Source organism: Cladophialophora bantiana, assembly GCF_000835475.1.
Source record: "Cladophialophora bantiana CBS 173.52 unplaced genomic scaffold supercont1.7, whole genome shotgun sequence".
Lineage (NCBI taxonomy): Eukaryota > Fungi > Ascomycota > Eurotiomycetes > Chaetothyriales > Herpotrichiellaceae > Cladophialophora > Cladophialophora bantiana.
In genome coordinates, this window is record NW_015971581.1 from 1358028 (window position 1) to 1373249 (window position 15222).

General features: G+C 50.4%; 6 protein-coding genes across 6 annotated transcripts; 3 read left to right on the top strand and 3 right to left on the bottom strand.

The window, feature by feature from the left end:
• Positions 1-151: 151 nt before the first annotated feature.
• On the bottom strand, positions 152-574 carry Z519_05492 (uncharacterized protein; the record flags this gene model as incomplete). Its single annotated transcript, XM_016763232.1, has 2 exons — positions 152-289; positions 407-574. 2 exons carry the CDS (start codon positions 572-574, stop codon positions 152-154), a joined length of 306 nt encoding a protein of 101 aa, XP_016620845.1.
• Positions 575-1263: 689 nt separating this feature from the next.
• Positions 1264-3778, top strand: Z519_05493 (uncharacterized protein; the record flags this gene model as incomplete). Its single annotated transcript, XM_016763233.1, has 6 exons — positions 1264-2152; positions 2209-2270; positions 2322-2507; positions 2560-2953; positions 3027-3188; positions 3270-3778. The coding sequence occupies 6 exons, from the start codon at positions 1264-1266 to the stop codon at positions 3776-3778; spliced, it is 2202 nt and encodes a 733-aa protein (XP_016620846.1).
• Positions 3779-4635: 857 nt separating this feature from the next.
• Positions 4636-6289, top strand: Z519_05494 (uncharacterized protein; the record flags this gene model as incomplete). The annotated part of the gene is made up of 2 exons (XM_016763234.1): positions 4636-5071; positions 5121-6289. 2 exons carry the CDS (start codon positions 4636-4638, stop codon positions 6287-6289), a joined length of 1605 nt encoding a protein of 534 aa, XP_016620847.1.
• Positions 6290-8080: 1791 nt separating this feature from the next.
• Z519_05495 (uncharacterized protein) lies at positions 8081-8629 on the top strand (the record flags this gene model as incomplete). Its single annotated transcript, XM_016763235.1, has 1 exon — positions 8081-8629. One exon carries the CDS (start codon positions 8081-8083, stop codon positions 8627-8629), a length of 549 nt encoding a protein of 182 aa, XP_016620848.1.
• An 800-nt stretch (positions 8630-9429) lies between these two features.
• Z519_05496 (uncharacterized protein) lies at positions 9430-11005 on the bottom strand (the record flags this gene model as incomplete). Its single annotated transcript, XM_016763236.1, has 2 exons — positions 9430-10792; positions 10908-11005. The coding sequence occupies 2 exons, from the start codon at positions 11003-11005 to the stop codon at positions 9430-9432; spliced, it is 1461 nt and encodes a 486-aa protein (XP_016620849.1).
• Positions 11006-12990: 1985 nt separating this feature from the next.
• Positions 12991-13958, bottom strand: Z519_05497 (uncharacterized protein; the record flags this gene model as incomplete). The annotated part of the gene is made up of 3 exons (XM_016763237.1): positions 12991-13327; positions 13399-13719; positions 13759-13958. 3 exons carry the CDS (start codon positions 13956-13958, stop codon positions 12991-12993), a joined length of 858 nt encoding a protein of 285 aa, XP_016620850.1.
• Positions 13959-15222: the final 1264 nt, after the last annotated feature.

Sequence of the window (15222 nt, forward strand, 5' to 3'; positions counted from 1 at the left end):
CCGAGAGGGGACCAGGGTCATTGAGAATCACACACACGGCAAGGCAAACCATGGGGTTCCCCCCGAATAATGACACTAGTCCCGAGATGGCTAGTATTACGATGTCCAGTCCCACTCAACGAATGGTGAAAGATCCATTTCTTGGCACGCATTACAGTTCCGATGTCCTCCATCCATCCTGATATAGACGGGTTAGATTGCTGACGACCATTTTGTGGCTCTTATTTTGTGTCTCACAATCTAATGTGCGATCCACCTCAGTCTCCTCGAGAATCTGCTGCGGTATTAGCTAGAGAAAGAGATGACTCCGAGATGTCCCACTGCTGGAAGGCTGACATAGTGCCATGAACTACAATCACTAACACAGTCACTGTCGCTGATGTTCAATTACGGGAAAGCCACGTACCATGCCCACGTATGCCCATACCACAGAGTAGCCTTGAGCCCATCCAGATCCAGCTTCCTTGGCTGTCTGAGTCGACATTGGCTTGCGGTCAGATAGGCGCAGTGTGAGAGACATGCCCACCTTGTCAACGCTTTCTCGCATGCTTGCCCACGTCTCTCCGGTCTGCATGCTGTTCAACGCCCGTAGAGACGCGCAAAACCAGCCCTTGGAAGATTTATGATAACACCACCACCACTCGACAGGGATGGGAACTTCTACAATCCCTACTCATCCATGCACAGCCTTGACCTCGGGCTCTGTACACTATCTGATCTTGACCCCTGTCTACCTTAGCGGTTGTTCTGAAGCCACTAGTCAAGGTTCAGTAACTTCGTACGTTCCTAGTATGTCACCATTCAAACATTTTACGAAACTAGCCCTATAGTATCAAGAAGGCCTACAATGTCCTTGTAAGTGACACGCGTCCTAGATGCTATTTTGCTATTACCAAGGCTGATTGGCCGTTTTGTCTGCTGCAGCAATCAATCTCTCTCTGTGGATGTACGATATTTTCGCATTAACGCCGATGCGTTGAAGGATATTTCGTTTATGTCAGGTGTCTGGCTCGAACGCCGTGGCGACAATATAACCCTCTAGAGCCACAATTTTCCCTTGAGGAGAGAGAATTCGTCTTGCTTTCACTTCTCACGCTCCTCTCACACACTCTCCCAGAGATTATTAGCCAGTGGCTACATAGCTCTCAATAATTTCTATTTAACCCTCCATCATACCCATTGCTCGCTTTCGCCGGACTTACCTACACTTTCTCTCCTTCTGCGTCCCCGAGGTTTTGGGGCTTCAATTTACCCTTTTGCAAAATGCATCCTGAGAAGTCTTTATTCTGGCTTTTCTTACTTACAAATGTCTTACTGGTGCTTTGCGGCACTGGATCTGGCAATGGCGCAGGGAGCACCAAGGAGGTAGCGGCTCCAACAGTCTCCGGCTCTAAAACGGGTAGTATCATGATCATGTCCACATCAACAGAAACCAGTATCACATCCTCCGAAGCCACCGAAACAGCAGCTCCAGCTTCCGATAAAAACGACGATGAAACAAAGGGAGACACCCAATCAGGCTCAAGCAACGACACAGGTACATCTTCCCCACAAGGTGCCAAATCTGGTGGCGAAGAGACAACAACACCGATCGACCCCGTTGTGATTGTTCCCTTGTTTCTCCTTGCTGGATTTGCTGTGGTCCTTTTCATTGGGCAGCGCCTCTTAGACTATTCCCGAGCAGTTCGCCTTCGGAAAACTATCTGGGAAAACGCACCCAGGGTGGTGACGACGCCTTCAACAGCGGTGGCAATCTGGAAGAGAGTGTCCTATAGCCCTCTGTGGGGCAAACGTCGGAGCAGAGAATTTCGACCCTTCAAATGGCTTAATATGGGTACCCTGCCGACACGCCTAGAGTCCATTCTGATGATGTTGTATTTTGTCCTCAATATGATTTTCGCCCTTGCCACTGTGGACTGGTCTCAGGCAGAGCTGGGTATGAAGATGGACAATCTGCGAAATCACACGGGGACCCTGGCCACAGCTAACTTGATCCCTCTCGTTCTGACGGCTGGGAGGAATAACCCGCTTATTCCAATTCTTCATGTTCCGTTCGACACTTTCAACCTCATGCATCGCTTTCTGGGCCGACTCGTCGTCGTGGAAACTCTCTTGCACATTGCAGCGGTGTTGATTACAAAGGTTTCTTCATGTAAGTTGGCCATGTTGCACGCATCCCTGGCACTATTTCCCTCTGACCAATTACAGCGGGCTGGGGCGTTCTACCTCAAGAGTTGTGGGGCAAGGAGTTGGTCCTTTACGGCTTCATTGTAAGCAATTTTTGAGTTTTGCGTTAGTGATACTTCCTAACCCCTTTCAAGGCCGGTATCATGTTTGTTACTCTTACCATCCAAGCATGGTCCCCATTTAGGCATGCATTTTACGAATTCTTCCTCCATTTCCACATCCTTCTCAGCATCGGTGCGCTTATTACGCTTTGGTATCACCTTGCAGACCTTCAACAGCAATACTTGATGATTGGCGTGTTTCTTGCATGGGCACTGGAGGTGAGAATTATGTCCGTGGCTTGCTTCGGAAAGAATATTGATCTCTACGCAGCGTGCGACGCGGGTTGGAAATATTATCTGGCGGAATACCAGAGGTATTCCAACGAAAGTCGAGGTCGGAATCCTGCCAGCAGACACGATATGGTTGAGAGTCCGAACCCCACGATCGTGGAACATCAAGGCAGGCCAACACATCTATCTGTACATTCCTTCTATCGGCTTGTGGACCTCGCATCCGTTCTCCATTGCTTGGACGGATGATGAAGCTAGTGGGAAGCCAACAAGTCAAGTCAGGAGCATGATTTCAGCATGTACTCAGCCTCAAGAGCCCACACTATACCTTCTCATCAAATGCCACAACGGATTTACACGAAGAATGTGGAAGAAAGCCGCTCGTGCAAAGAGTGGGACGTTTTCCGCAGTAGCTTTTGCAGAAGGCCCTTACGGTGAGTGGAAAATGAATATCATAATCAGTGGCGTCCTCCTCCTAGATAAATGCTGACACATCGAATGCTGAAGGGGGCCTTGAATCTCTGTCGTCGTTCCGAAGTGTCATCCTGGTTGCTGGGGGAGTTGGAATCACTCATCAGCTTCTTTACCTTCGAGAACTGATTGAGGGATATCACAACAGAGCTGCGGCTATTCGTCGAGTCACCCTGGTATGGTCGATCAGGACACTTGGTAGGTTGAAGATTCGATATTCCCAAAATACTTTTGTTCGAATGTTCACTTTGGCTCGAGTTTCTCCTGATTGTTCCGCAGACCAAGTTGAATCCGTCCAACCTTTTCTACAAGCTCTTCTCACTCAGCACGCACAATGCACACGACGCGAGAATCCGTTGTCAGTGTCCATCCTCATTTTTGCTTCCCTGACGCACCTACAGAAGTCAGTGAGCACCTCGACCTATCAGCGTGGTTCACCTTACTCCAAAATCCATCGCCCTCGAGCGTCTGTCTTCTCCACAGCGTCTACAACGCCCATGATGAGCGATGGCCATGCCTCCCCTCGCATTGGGAACGAGACAACTCCTGAGGCAATGGATTATGTCCCGTTTACCGGAATGCACGATTCTGCGTCGGTCGAGGTCTTTAACCACCGAGCCAACATCTACGCTCTTCTAAACAATGAGATTGGAAGACAGATTGGTGCCATGTACGTAAGCGTTTGTGGGCCTGGAGGACTAGCGGACGATGTCCGAGATGCAGTCAGAGAGCATTTGAAAACAGGTGATACTGATTTGGAGTTTTACGAAGAGAGCTTCAGCTGGTAGACAGTGGACGAAAACTGCAAGGTGGTTGTTAGACTATGGGTGATTTGGAGTCGTGGCGGGCATAGATCTTGGAATTTTCTCGCCTCTGACTAGCTTGGAGCAGAAGACTGTCCTCGACGCGACAGGGGGGCCAACCTGCTTCATGCCAATAGCCGATTGAAACCTGTAAGATTGGAAGAGATGCATTGTAACAAGGATCCGCCGGAACCAAGGTACCTTTTGGGGCATGATACAATTACTTAGTCCCTGACGCTCCAAGCTCTTTCGGCGTGATATAAATGCTGGAGCCTGCCGTATCATGACAGGGACGAACCCAAGAAAATGGGGGAAGCTAGTACCTGGGCACATCGGGTAGTACTAGAGGGTACGAAGACATTAGAGTTGCATTGCAGAAGATTCCAACCGAAGAATCTGCTGATAGTCCTGGCCACTTGGTAATACGGAGCAAGGACCATAAGCCTATTACGCGTTTCCCCCGTTCGATTTCTTTACCCAAGCCGCCCTCCTTCACCTCCCAGTTCAATTGTTTACTGACTGTTGTTGAGTCAAACGAACTCGCTGTTACTGCTGTACTTGGATCCGTTTCTGCCTTCGGCGATCGAAGTTGTTTGCATCTGTGTGTAAATGCGTCTCCAAGCTTCGACTACCTAGAACTTCTGTCTACAGACACATAGGAAAAGATGGAACCTCTGGCTTCTACGAATTGCTTACTTTTACCTGTCTCCTGCAAACCGCTACTTCTCGCTCTTTTAGGAGTCCTAATACAGTCGGCACTAGTAGGTGCAACAGGACCAATTTCAATTGGAGCGAGTACGGAGTTCTTCGGATATGATGGATTGTGGTCGACTGTGAATGTCATGATCGGATCCAACCTACAATCGCTTTCCCTCCTTCCGAGTACATCGACCCAAGAGACCTTGGTGTTAGGCCCGGATGGATGTGTCGAGGCCACATGTGAATCCAAACGAGGAGGTTTATTCTTTGCCAATGAGTCTTCCACCTTCGAGGAACGAGGTCTTCATGAAACCAAGAACGGTGTGCTGCTTCTTGGGTCTGGCTACGCTTACTACGGCTTGGACTCCGTGTACTTTGACAGCGCTCTATCAGCCAGCCGTCAACTCATTGGTGTAGTTAACTCAACCGACTGGTGGCTTGGGAGCTTGGGACTGGGTTTGGAGTTGAGCACAATGGACAACGACACAGATGGTTATGTGCCATTTCTGTCCAGCCTCGTGCAGGACAATGCCATGATACCAAGCCACAGCTATGGTTACACAGCCGGCGCAATTTACCGTATGTGAAATTTGTTTGGAGGAGGAAAACCAAGACTAACATTGTGAAGGGTTGAACGGAGTGCCTGCTTCATTAACTCTGGGAGGTATTGATACCAATCGATTCATTCCCAACAACCTGACATTCAGTTTGAGCTCAAGGTCCGCACCCGTTGTGTTTCTCAATTCGATATCCGTCTCGTCTGACGCAGACGACGGCGGGCATCCCTCAAACTGGAGGTCCTATTCTACAACGTTGCTGGAATCCTCTGACGCCGATTTGTTCGCCATCGACTCCTCAACTCCGTTTTTGTGGCTGCCAGGCTCAGCACGCGACGCATTCGCAAAGGCCTTGAATTTGACATACAACAAAACCATCGGACTGTACGAATACCCTGACTCTGTCACGTCTCCAGAAACCCTTTCAGCCTGGAACTTGACTTTTTCTTTTGTGGTCAGCAGTTCTGCTGGCGCTCCCAGCAACCTTACGCTGACTTTGCCCTACGATGCATTCAATCTCCAGTTCTCTTATCCATTTCCCAACGGGAATGCCGGCAAGTCTTCCGCACGAATCAATTATTTCCCTGTACGAAAAGCCACAGACTCAACGTTCTATACACTCGGTCGTGCTTTTCTACAAGAAGTCTACCTCGCGGTTGATTACGAACGGCACCGGTTTTCTCTTTCACAGGCTGTATTTCGGGCAGACGCCAACGAAAACTTGAACCTTTTGTCCATAACCCGACCAGAAAACAGCTTGTGGCCTGGACCAGGCCCTACCGCGGAAAGCAGGCTCTCCACTGGCGAAAAAGTAGGAATTGGGATAGGAGGAGTGACCGGGATTTTGTGCGGGTTATTTGCAATCATAGTCATTGCAAGAAGGCAAAAGACCAAAAAGGTGGCGACAGACAGTTCAAACACGGACGTCAGGTTCAGTACGACAAATTCGGGATCGTCCGTCTTGGAGCTCGTTGGCGACAGGACCTACGCAGCAGAGGCATTGTCAGATTCCACGGTGTCCAGATTTGAGCTTCCAACCAGCTCATCAATTGAGATGCCAGCGGGTGATGTGCCATCCAAATTTCTCCAAGGGTCTGGTCTGATGATTAGCCGGATTCCGGACACATTGAACAGCGACGCGGAACAGGCTCAGCCTGGTCTATGGAGCACTGAAATCTTGGGCCCGGAGGATGACAGTATCAAAGCGATGGAGGCCTCTGCGGCTTTTGGTTCCAGGTGATCTTAATGTCTTCACAGTTATCAGACGACAGGTCGCGAGCTCCGAGGAAGTTTGTCACCTCCGAGTGGCCCTTAACGTTATATTCGCTTCTGCCATCGTGGCGCATATGGCAAGACAGCATGAACAAATAGATTAGTTTCGAAATGGCTTCTCTATCTCATTGCATCCGCGTTTTGTTGCCGTCCCTTACTGACTCTGTCTTTGTCCTCTCAGGCTCGAGTCACGACCATGTCCAGACTCTCCTCATCACCTTAGGAATGCTGCCACCGCCTTAGACTTTCGACCGTGAGAATAGGGAGACTGATTTTTAGTTGATCCATGTCTCTGCCCTCAAACTTGTCGGCACGTGCTCATCTAAGGTCCTGGAAGATGGAATCGGTTACTCGGACATGGTCAGGTAAAGTCCAGCTCAGCCTCCAGACTTTCTTGACTGGACGTCGAGGACGACAGCTGTCCAGTAGAAATTTCTCCGCCACCGTCCACAATGAGTAGGTAATTTTCCATGTCCTCAGAGTATCCGTTCAATTTACCATAATCTTTAGCGCCAGAGTGTTGAAGGCAGAGGCCATATTCAGCGGCTGCGGCTAACACGTCCCACCGTTTTAATTCAAATTACTGGAGATAGAGATTCTATTCGGCATCTCCCATTCCTCCTGCTCCATAATGGAATTGAAAGAAGGGGTGCGCGGGAATGTGCTTACGAATCTACCAGGCCTGGTGAACATTAGCATAGTTCTCTCCATTTTCGGGATAGATATACGAAGTTTTAGGGGCCAGCGGGAAGTAAAACGTGAGACTGAATTCCGCTCCTCTGGTTACAGAACTGGGTACAACCACGATAGGAATGGCCATGCACTGGTGGATATGCATATTTAGTGTCAAGCAAAACACCCCCCATGTCTTGAAACGAGTCGTGAGGGATCAAAGGTTATCTCGTAACCAAAACAGCTGGATACGAACATGGAGATAATGATCGTGGGTGGAATTGGCGGAGACAAATGTGTGTGTAACCCCCCAGAGAGAGGGCTATGTCGGGTATACGTACACTGTCACTACAATCAAACCCCAAGCAAGCGTTTCCGTAAGGTCTCTGCGTTCCTGGTTGATCTATTCTGGGGATTCCCACCTCAACGTTTTGCTATTCTCAACCCAGCGCCAAGGCTCTGATGCGTGTCAGCCAAATTATCGGATCTCGTGCTTGCGTAGGTGTTTCATGCTTTAATCTCGCGCTTTTGCATTGTTTGATCCTACCAGCCGTTCTTGAGGTAGGTGTATGGAGCGCACTGTTGGATATTTTGCGGACCCACAAATTGGGGGCCTGAAAGAGGGCCTTATTGGCCATCCTTTGGACACATCGTAATACTAACTACATACAGCCCTGCCCACCGCCTGCAGATGGCATCGGAAAGGAACTGGGTTTCATTCTCGCAGAGGTTTTCCGCTTATTACACTTTCAACACGTAGTTCTTTCAGGTCTCTATAATTCCGTTGTAGGAGTAGGGTCCGACTATCTCGTATATCCGCCTGATCCTGTCTATCTTTAGGTCTATGAGGCCAGAGACCTGGCGTCTCCTGATCCACACAGCCAAATGGATGAGTTACACTGTCAATCTGACACTCTTATTATAGAGGGAGTCAACAGCCACGAATGATATATAAACCCCAGATGCCCTTGAATGTCCTTCCACCTTTCACCTGCAACAAACTCGAAGACAATCGGGAGATTTCTTAGGTGTACTTGGCTTTCATTTCATTCACTTCTAGTCTCTCGTTAGCCGCTATTTTGCAACCATGCGTCCAATTCTTGTCGCTTCTCTTCTCATCCTTCTCGGGGTCACCAATGGAGCCGCCATCTCCTACCCGCATTCTGGCTCTCTTTTGCGCCGCACCGTTGGAACCGGCGATACCGTCTGGACAGATGTTTTCGCCAAGCCGGAGAAGAAAGACGACCACGACGACAAAGAAATCGAGTACGAGGGAGCGCCGGTACAGGTGAAGAAGGAGAGTCAGTGGAAACGAGCTGACATTCTTCCATTCCCCAAGGACGAAAAGAAGGCGGAGGAAAAGAAGAAAGAATGGAAGCGCGCGGATATCATCCCTCCTAAGAAAGTTGAGAAGGAGGAGGAAAAGAAGAAAGAATGGAAGCGGGCCGACATCATCCCTCCCAAGAAGGACGACAAATATGAACCACAGCCCGAGTCAACCAAGAAGGACGAACTATTTGAAATTTCTCCCGAACCTGTCAAGAAGGAATGGAAGCGCGCCGATATTGTCCCGCCGAAGAAGGATGACAAACATGAGCCCGTGGTTGCGCTTGAGCCAACCAAGAAACATGAATAGTTTGTGAGCTGAGGCAATCCAGAGGCACTGGATGGAAGATTGGGCACAATTGTCAAAGGCCAGATGGTTCGTTCTCCTGAGTCTGGCAAGAACGTGGGAGCACCGAAAGCCCATGAGCATGTCTTTCGCGCTGCAATCTTCCCCTGGGATGAGCTTCAAAGTTGGATCATGGGAAGGTCGATCATCGACATCTATGGTTTGGGTTTCGGACATTGTATTGTTTCCTATCTGAGATTTTCTGTTACGCATGGTGTGGGATGGGGTTGGAATACGGTAGCCCGAGCGCCTCGATGGTGATCGACGATGAGGCCATCGGGTGCCAGCGCCGTGGGACAGTCTCTGACCGACTCGTGCTGTAACGTCCACTCGTTTAGCAGCCGTCTCTTTTGGGGACAAAGTAGGTAGAAATTTGATGCAACTTTGTATCAGCCCGTGTCTCCTTGGCGTTGGCCTTCTACGTGAATTGGTTTTCTTTAGGGCTGTCGACTGAACATTGGCACGAGGGTATATGGTAGCCCTGCTGTATGGGCTCCCTCGGCGGACCTGGGTCGTTCTCTCCAGAGAAGAATCCACCCGACCCCGTGGGGGCGGGCCGCCGAGTCCTGATTGTACTCTTACTGGATCATTTTGATCAGGCGGCTACGAATGAATGCGAGGCGACAGAGTGCCAGGGGTGGTCTTTCCAATACTTTCTGCCATTTGTTCTGTTAACATGGTTTATCCCGCAGGTGTGTTAGGATTTCCACTCTGCGTTTCTAGATCATAACATCGGCTGACAGCCGGGCAAATTAGTCTGAACTCTACCATACCGGCGACCCGACCACGTCGCAGAACCTCGAAAATAAGCCATAGTAGTCCTGGTCGCCGCTCGACCTTCCTAACGCCATAAACATGCTCCCCCGTGGTTCATGCCGCTGGTGCTTTGGTCCCTTGCTCATCTCGACGATTGTTTTCAGGGACCGCGGGTCCCACTTTCCTCCTCGCGATCTCGTCTCGATGAGGATCTTGCGTGCCCTCGACTTCTGCTGAAGATCCGTGGAATGGACGTATGCAAGGTAGATCGGACCGAGGATACTGGACTCAACCGTGAGGTCTAGAGTGGAGAGGACTTCGTGTCTCCCAGTGTTCATGGCCTCGTGCAGCAATTCAGCAAAGTGTATCATCCCGCCTAAAATTACGTCGCGGAAGAAGGGGGTGTCCCGGACATCAATATTGTCGCGTAGATCCATCAACTCGATCACCGCCTGCATGGACTTGATGATCACCATGTCTAAACATGCACTGGCATACTCGCGTGAGCCGCTTTCCGGAGCGTGCTTGCTCATGAGGAAGAGCATGTATCTTTGGCTCACCAGATGAGACCTCTGCCGGAGACTTTCGTGCTCCCGCTTGATTCTTGGTTGAGTCCAAACTGATGAGGTGACAGCCTGCGGGCCATTGATTTCCCAGTCCAAGGCCATCACATCGCTGTTCAGTTCCACCCTGGCTTGATACCCTTCGAACAGGGTCTTGAATCCTTCAGGGAGCGTTTCGCTGTCACCATAAGAACTTGTCTTGGACCGTAGCCGAGTCGCGAGTGTCAGAGGCGCGTCATGTGAATAGAGCCGCTCACAAATCTCTGCATGGCGAAAATAGTTGATTACACCCCGCATCTCCGCGTCCGAAAGCAGGGAGATCCGGCCTTGTTCGCATCGCTCGAGAGCCTGCTTCCCGTCTGGATAAAAAAGCTGTTGGAGATTAACGGTAGTATCTATGATGTAAATTCCATTTCTGAGATGAGCCCTCGCGTTCTTGTGATTGAGACGTAGATTCTCAAGACAGATAAAGATGAGACAGCAGATCAGCGCCACATAGGCACTTTCGGGTGCTTGAGAAGCGATGCGACATTGTAGTTCGGAGAGAGCCTTGCCGTATCGGCGCAAAATGAATGTGTCTTGTGTGTCCATGCCACGTCCTCCAGTCGTTTTGTGCAGATGGTATGTAGCTCCTAGTGCCACGAGTGCATATTTGATGGCATCATCATGATGGCCGAGCTGAGGTGCAACCCGATTCCAAAAGGGCAGAAAGTCGCATACGTGCAAGGCTCCGCTGACTTCGGTGGCAGATCTGAAAGTTTGGAAAAAGCAGCGATCCTCGTCTGCGCCGTGGAACCCGTCTGATATCCTTGCGAGACAAAGAGTCTCACAAAGCGAACCGTTGACTGTAGAGTTGGGTGCATCCGAGGGGTTGTCAGCATGGAATTATTCCTGTGGATCGGGGAGTTGATACAGATTCGCACAGGAGCAGAGTATCCCTCACAAACTCGTCCCGAAGTAGTACACCTCGCGCACGCTGGCTTTTTCTCATCGCATTTGACCCTTCTAGTCCTTTACGCATTGAAGCGTTAGCGAGGTGATCGGATACCCGAAGCCAAAACATACTTGCTTTCATTCTGTCAGTTTGATCTTCGTTTCCGCTGGGGCGATGATGGTTCGTACCAAGTGACGCATCCAGTTCTAACTTTTGGTCTGCTTTTTCTTGTTCGTACCTGAGGTGTTGGACTACACGTTGCGTCTCGCCTCGGCCTCATTGCAAATATTCGAACGGGCGAACAGTTGTGGAGGGAGCGTTGCCCAATATGTATCTCGATCAACCGCCTCGATTGACGTCCATAGGGATACAAGAACAATCACCACTGCCGCGACCAATTCAAACGCAATGATGAATGCCAAAGCATGGTTCGGACTTCAGCGCAGACTTGTCAAGGACACTCCATATTCACACCTGTTTCTGTGTGCCCAACTGTAGCTGCTGAGGTGCTACACTTAGAGGGAAGGAATCTGTAGCGATACGGAACATCTGCAGTCCGTCTGGGGGCATGTAATGGCCCCCATGTGGCATCGTGAAACGTGTGGCTCATGGACTTGTCGACGTAAGCTTCTCTTCTTAGCTCCTAACGGAATCAGCCTTCCTCAAAAGCGGCTTGACATCTTGGCGCCAAGCATGCGCCCTTGTAAATATCGTAGCTTCATGGATTTCTCACGCCCTGCTAGGGACATAGGCGTGGCGTGGAGTGCCGACGTCGGAATACTTGTGGTTTCTTGAATCGTCTGTTCGAGCAGATGTCGATCGCCTAGCGACTCTGCTTCTGGCAAAAGAACTGGACCCTCTCCCCGACCCAGTGATTGGACCTGGAAAGGATCCAGTTGGCGGCCTCAAGGTTGCGCAGGCATCAAAATCAGTCACTTCCCCGGATTACATTGATTGGATCCCCTTTCTCTCCGCGGACTTTTCACTTTAAAGGGGCATCAGTTGTGCCTAATCGCTCCAGTGTATACTGCAAATGCCTGCAGCCGCACCCCTCGTTTTGTCAGCAGAACGCAACTCGGGTTAGCCGGTTTGCAGTCAGGCCTTACGGTCGATTGACCTTGCATATGGCATTTTACCAAAGACTGATGAAATGGCCTACGAGCACTACGTACGACTACGTACGTAGAGCGGTGTTTATGTTTTATTTCTCATGACCTCTCCCAAGTTGGATCCCAGATCACATGCCATTGAGGTGCCGCCTAGTAGGCCGCCACCTAGTACTAGGCTGTATGGAGGCAGCTACAGCAACGCTGTATCTGCTTCCAGAGACAGTCTGAATATCATCACACTTGTACTTCCAGTTCAGGGCTTCAACTTCCCAAGGGATATGCAGGCTACCACTACTAGAGTTATCCTTCAGTCTCCGTGCGACTATGTATTTCTGAGATCCACGAGCCAAGACCAAGATCCATGAGATTAGCCCTGAAGAAAAGATCGTGACAAGGAAATACAGGGAGTCCATCAAGGCAGAAGAGCAAAGACGAGACAAGAGAAGAAACAGTCAAAGGAAATGGCCTTTTTCTTTCTTTTTGACTTGCGACTGATGATCCAAAAGGGAAAGATCCAAGCTCAAAGTCGTCAAAGACTCTGTACAATAAGATGGCTCATCACGCATGAAGCGTTCGGGACACGTGAAGCTTGTTTCTGTCAGCCATCACAGGGAACCCACGTCGACGCATAGACAACGACAACGACAGCCGCCCCAAAGGGGGAGAACGGTCCGGTCGCCAGCACCGAGTACCCTCTCAGCCCCGAGCAAACACCAACGCAAGCAACATTGTCTGCTGCCGCGACCACTACCAGGATGATTGGTAGACTCGATTGACCCGGTCGCCCACAGCAGCACGGTGGATCAGAAAATCTCCGAGCAACTCTCGCACCAAACGGCTCGACTGTCGAGCCGCGCTCGAGCCGGGCACCGGGATAGATCACCGCCTTCGCCCCAATCATCACCTCCGACGTGATGAATGCGGGGTTCGCTATTTACCCGCCGCCCGTGCTCTTGTGGCTCACTACATGTCCTTTTTATAGTCGGTGGTCAAAATAGTCACTCCGGGTCCGATGGTCGTGTGAGGACCCACTTCCACACCTCCCGCGTCGTCATTGGCACAGTCCTTGCCGACGTACACGTCGTCCAGCAGCTTGATGTTGTATCCGTACGTGCAGCTGGAGGGCGCCTCGATCTTCACCCCGTGGCCCAACTGGCCCTTCTCTTGAAAGTGCGACATGAACTTGTGGGTCGCGTCCCGACTCGGATCAAACACCTTGAGAAGAATGTTGCGCCCTTCCCCTTTGTTGATTCCGCTGTCGAGCTTGCATGCCGAGTTGTAACGTTCGAGGGTCCGTTCACTTTCATGGCAGCCTTCGCATCATCTCGGTCCATCAGACCCGACTTGACGTGGAGGCTGACTCTGACTGACGGCGAGAAGTTCTTGTAAGGCTGAGAGAGCAGCTCGCCCCATGACTGATTCGAACTGCCGGAGCTTTGGCGAAAATACACCCAGATGTCCTTCAGGCGAGAACTGATCTCTTTGTCGCCGGCCGAATGGATCGGGTAGGCGCTCTTTCGGCCATGGTAGTAAGGCCGCGAGGTGCGTGAGAGGAATGTGTTTGCGCAGGCGTTGGCAAGTGAATTTTTGGCCCTGTTCCACCCCTGCATTTCTACCATCATGTGTCGGATGAGATAAGTATCGGGTGGACTGTCGCTATAGTAGATCCTGTTGTTCTTCTCGAACAATTCCCTGATACGATCTCCAAGTCAGTTCCCAGGCCCTCTGGACCAACCAGTAACGACAGCGTCTACGTCTGAGCTCCGTAAGATCAGATGCGCTTTCACGACGATGGTCACTGGCGCGAAATCGACTTGCCAAGTTTCCGGTACGAGGGGATCGGAAGCGATTAGTTTGTCTAAGATGTTTCGTAAGTTGGCGAGCGGTACATCGAGGTGAGTGAAGATTCCTGATTCCGCCTGGGCCGTCATTGTGTCGGTGTATCGTGCTGGCGAGGGGTGAGGTCGAGAATGTGGACATCCGGGCCATGTTGGGCTCCTTTATCTTCCTGGACAATGCTCAGGCTTCAGCGCTTCTGCTCCGTCGGCGACGAAAAGTTCCGCATGTGCATATATAAATCACCTTCTCCTTGCAGAATCCGACAACATTATGGACACTTGAGACCGCCACCGCCTTCTGGATCTCGTGAAGCGATATGATGTCCCTCAGGGTGGCATCTTGGTGCAAATCTGGCAAAAAGACTGATAGGCGAGCCAGACTCTCTTTCGCTGATGATATCGTATCAAGGAAAATGTGGAAATTCGCCGAGCTCACAGCGTTCGTTTGAGTGCTGGAAAGCGTGAAAGGGGGCACTTCTTCAGGGGTTAAAGTCGAGATTGGTGGAATGCTGTCAAAGTGGCGCACTACCAAAAGGGCCAGATTGGGCGCAAGGCGTGTCGCTCAGGGAGTTCTCAGTGATGTTCAAGCTACTTGGTAGAGGCTCAGCCGAAGCTCGGGTTAAAGCCGCGTTCGCTTGCCCTCTAGGATCAGACCGTATGCGGCAATGAGGTTTTTAATTCGCGAGTAGCAGAGCGACAGATGTAGTCCCACTTCGTTCACCAGTATCTCGCAACTTCCATCCCTGCAAGGTGAGGGGGTTCCAGGGAAAAGAAAAGAGAGAAGAAGCGCCAACTGGATTCTTCTCCTTGTCATTTTACGTCTTCAGTCTCGAGTCTCGACCAAACAGAATCCCCGAGAAGTACTTGGTAAGTCTTGACAAGAGTGTGTGAGAGATTCACAAAGGGAGGAATAAAGCATCGTCTCCATGCTATTGGTATCGTTCATCTTCTTGATTCCTGTCCATATCCCTATCCGTGTCGATAGCCCTGCATGTCGCCTATCTTTATCCTCCGCATCCTCATCTTATGCTGTACTATAGTAATCAGAAACTCCAAGCTAAAAAAGAAGATATCTATACAAAGAAAAAAATAAAAAAATAAAAACAAAAATTAGAACAGGCGGCAAGCAAGGCATATCACGCCATGCATTCTAACCGCACACTCACACCTATTTACGTACGAACGCGCGAACTATAGTGAAACCCAACGGTCAAGCCGGCACGAGAAACCTAGTCAGTTACATGAAGCAGGCAGGCAGGTCTTGCACAGAGTGTTTTCCCCCCTTCCTCGTTGAATCCACCGTCGCAACCATAATCCCATTGCTCGTATCGGGAAAAAAGAGAAAATGTCTAAAGTC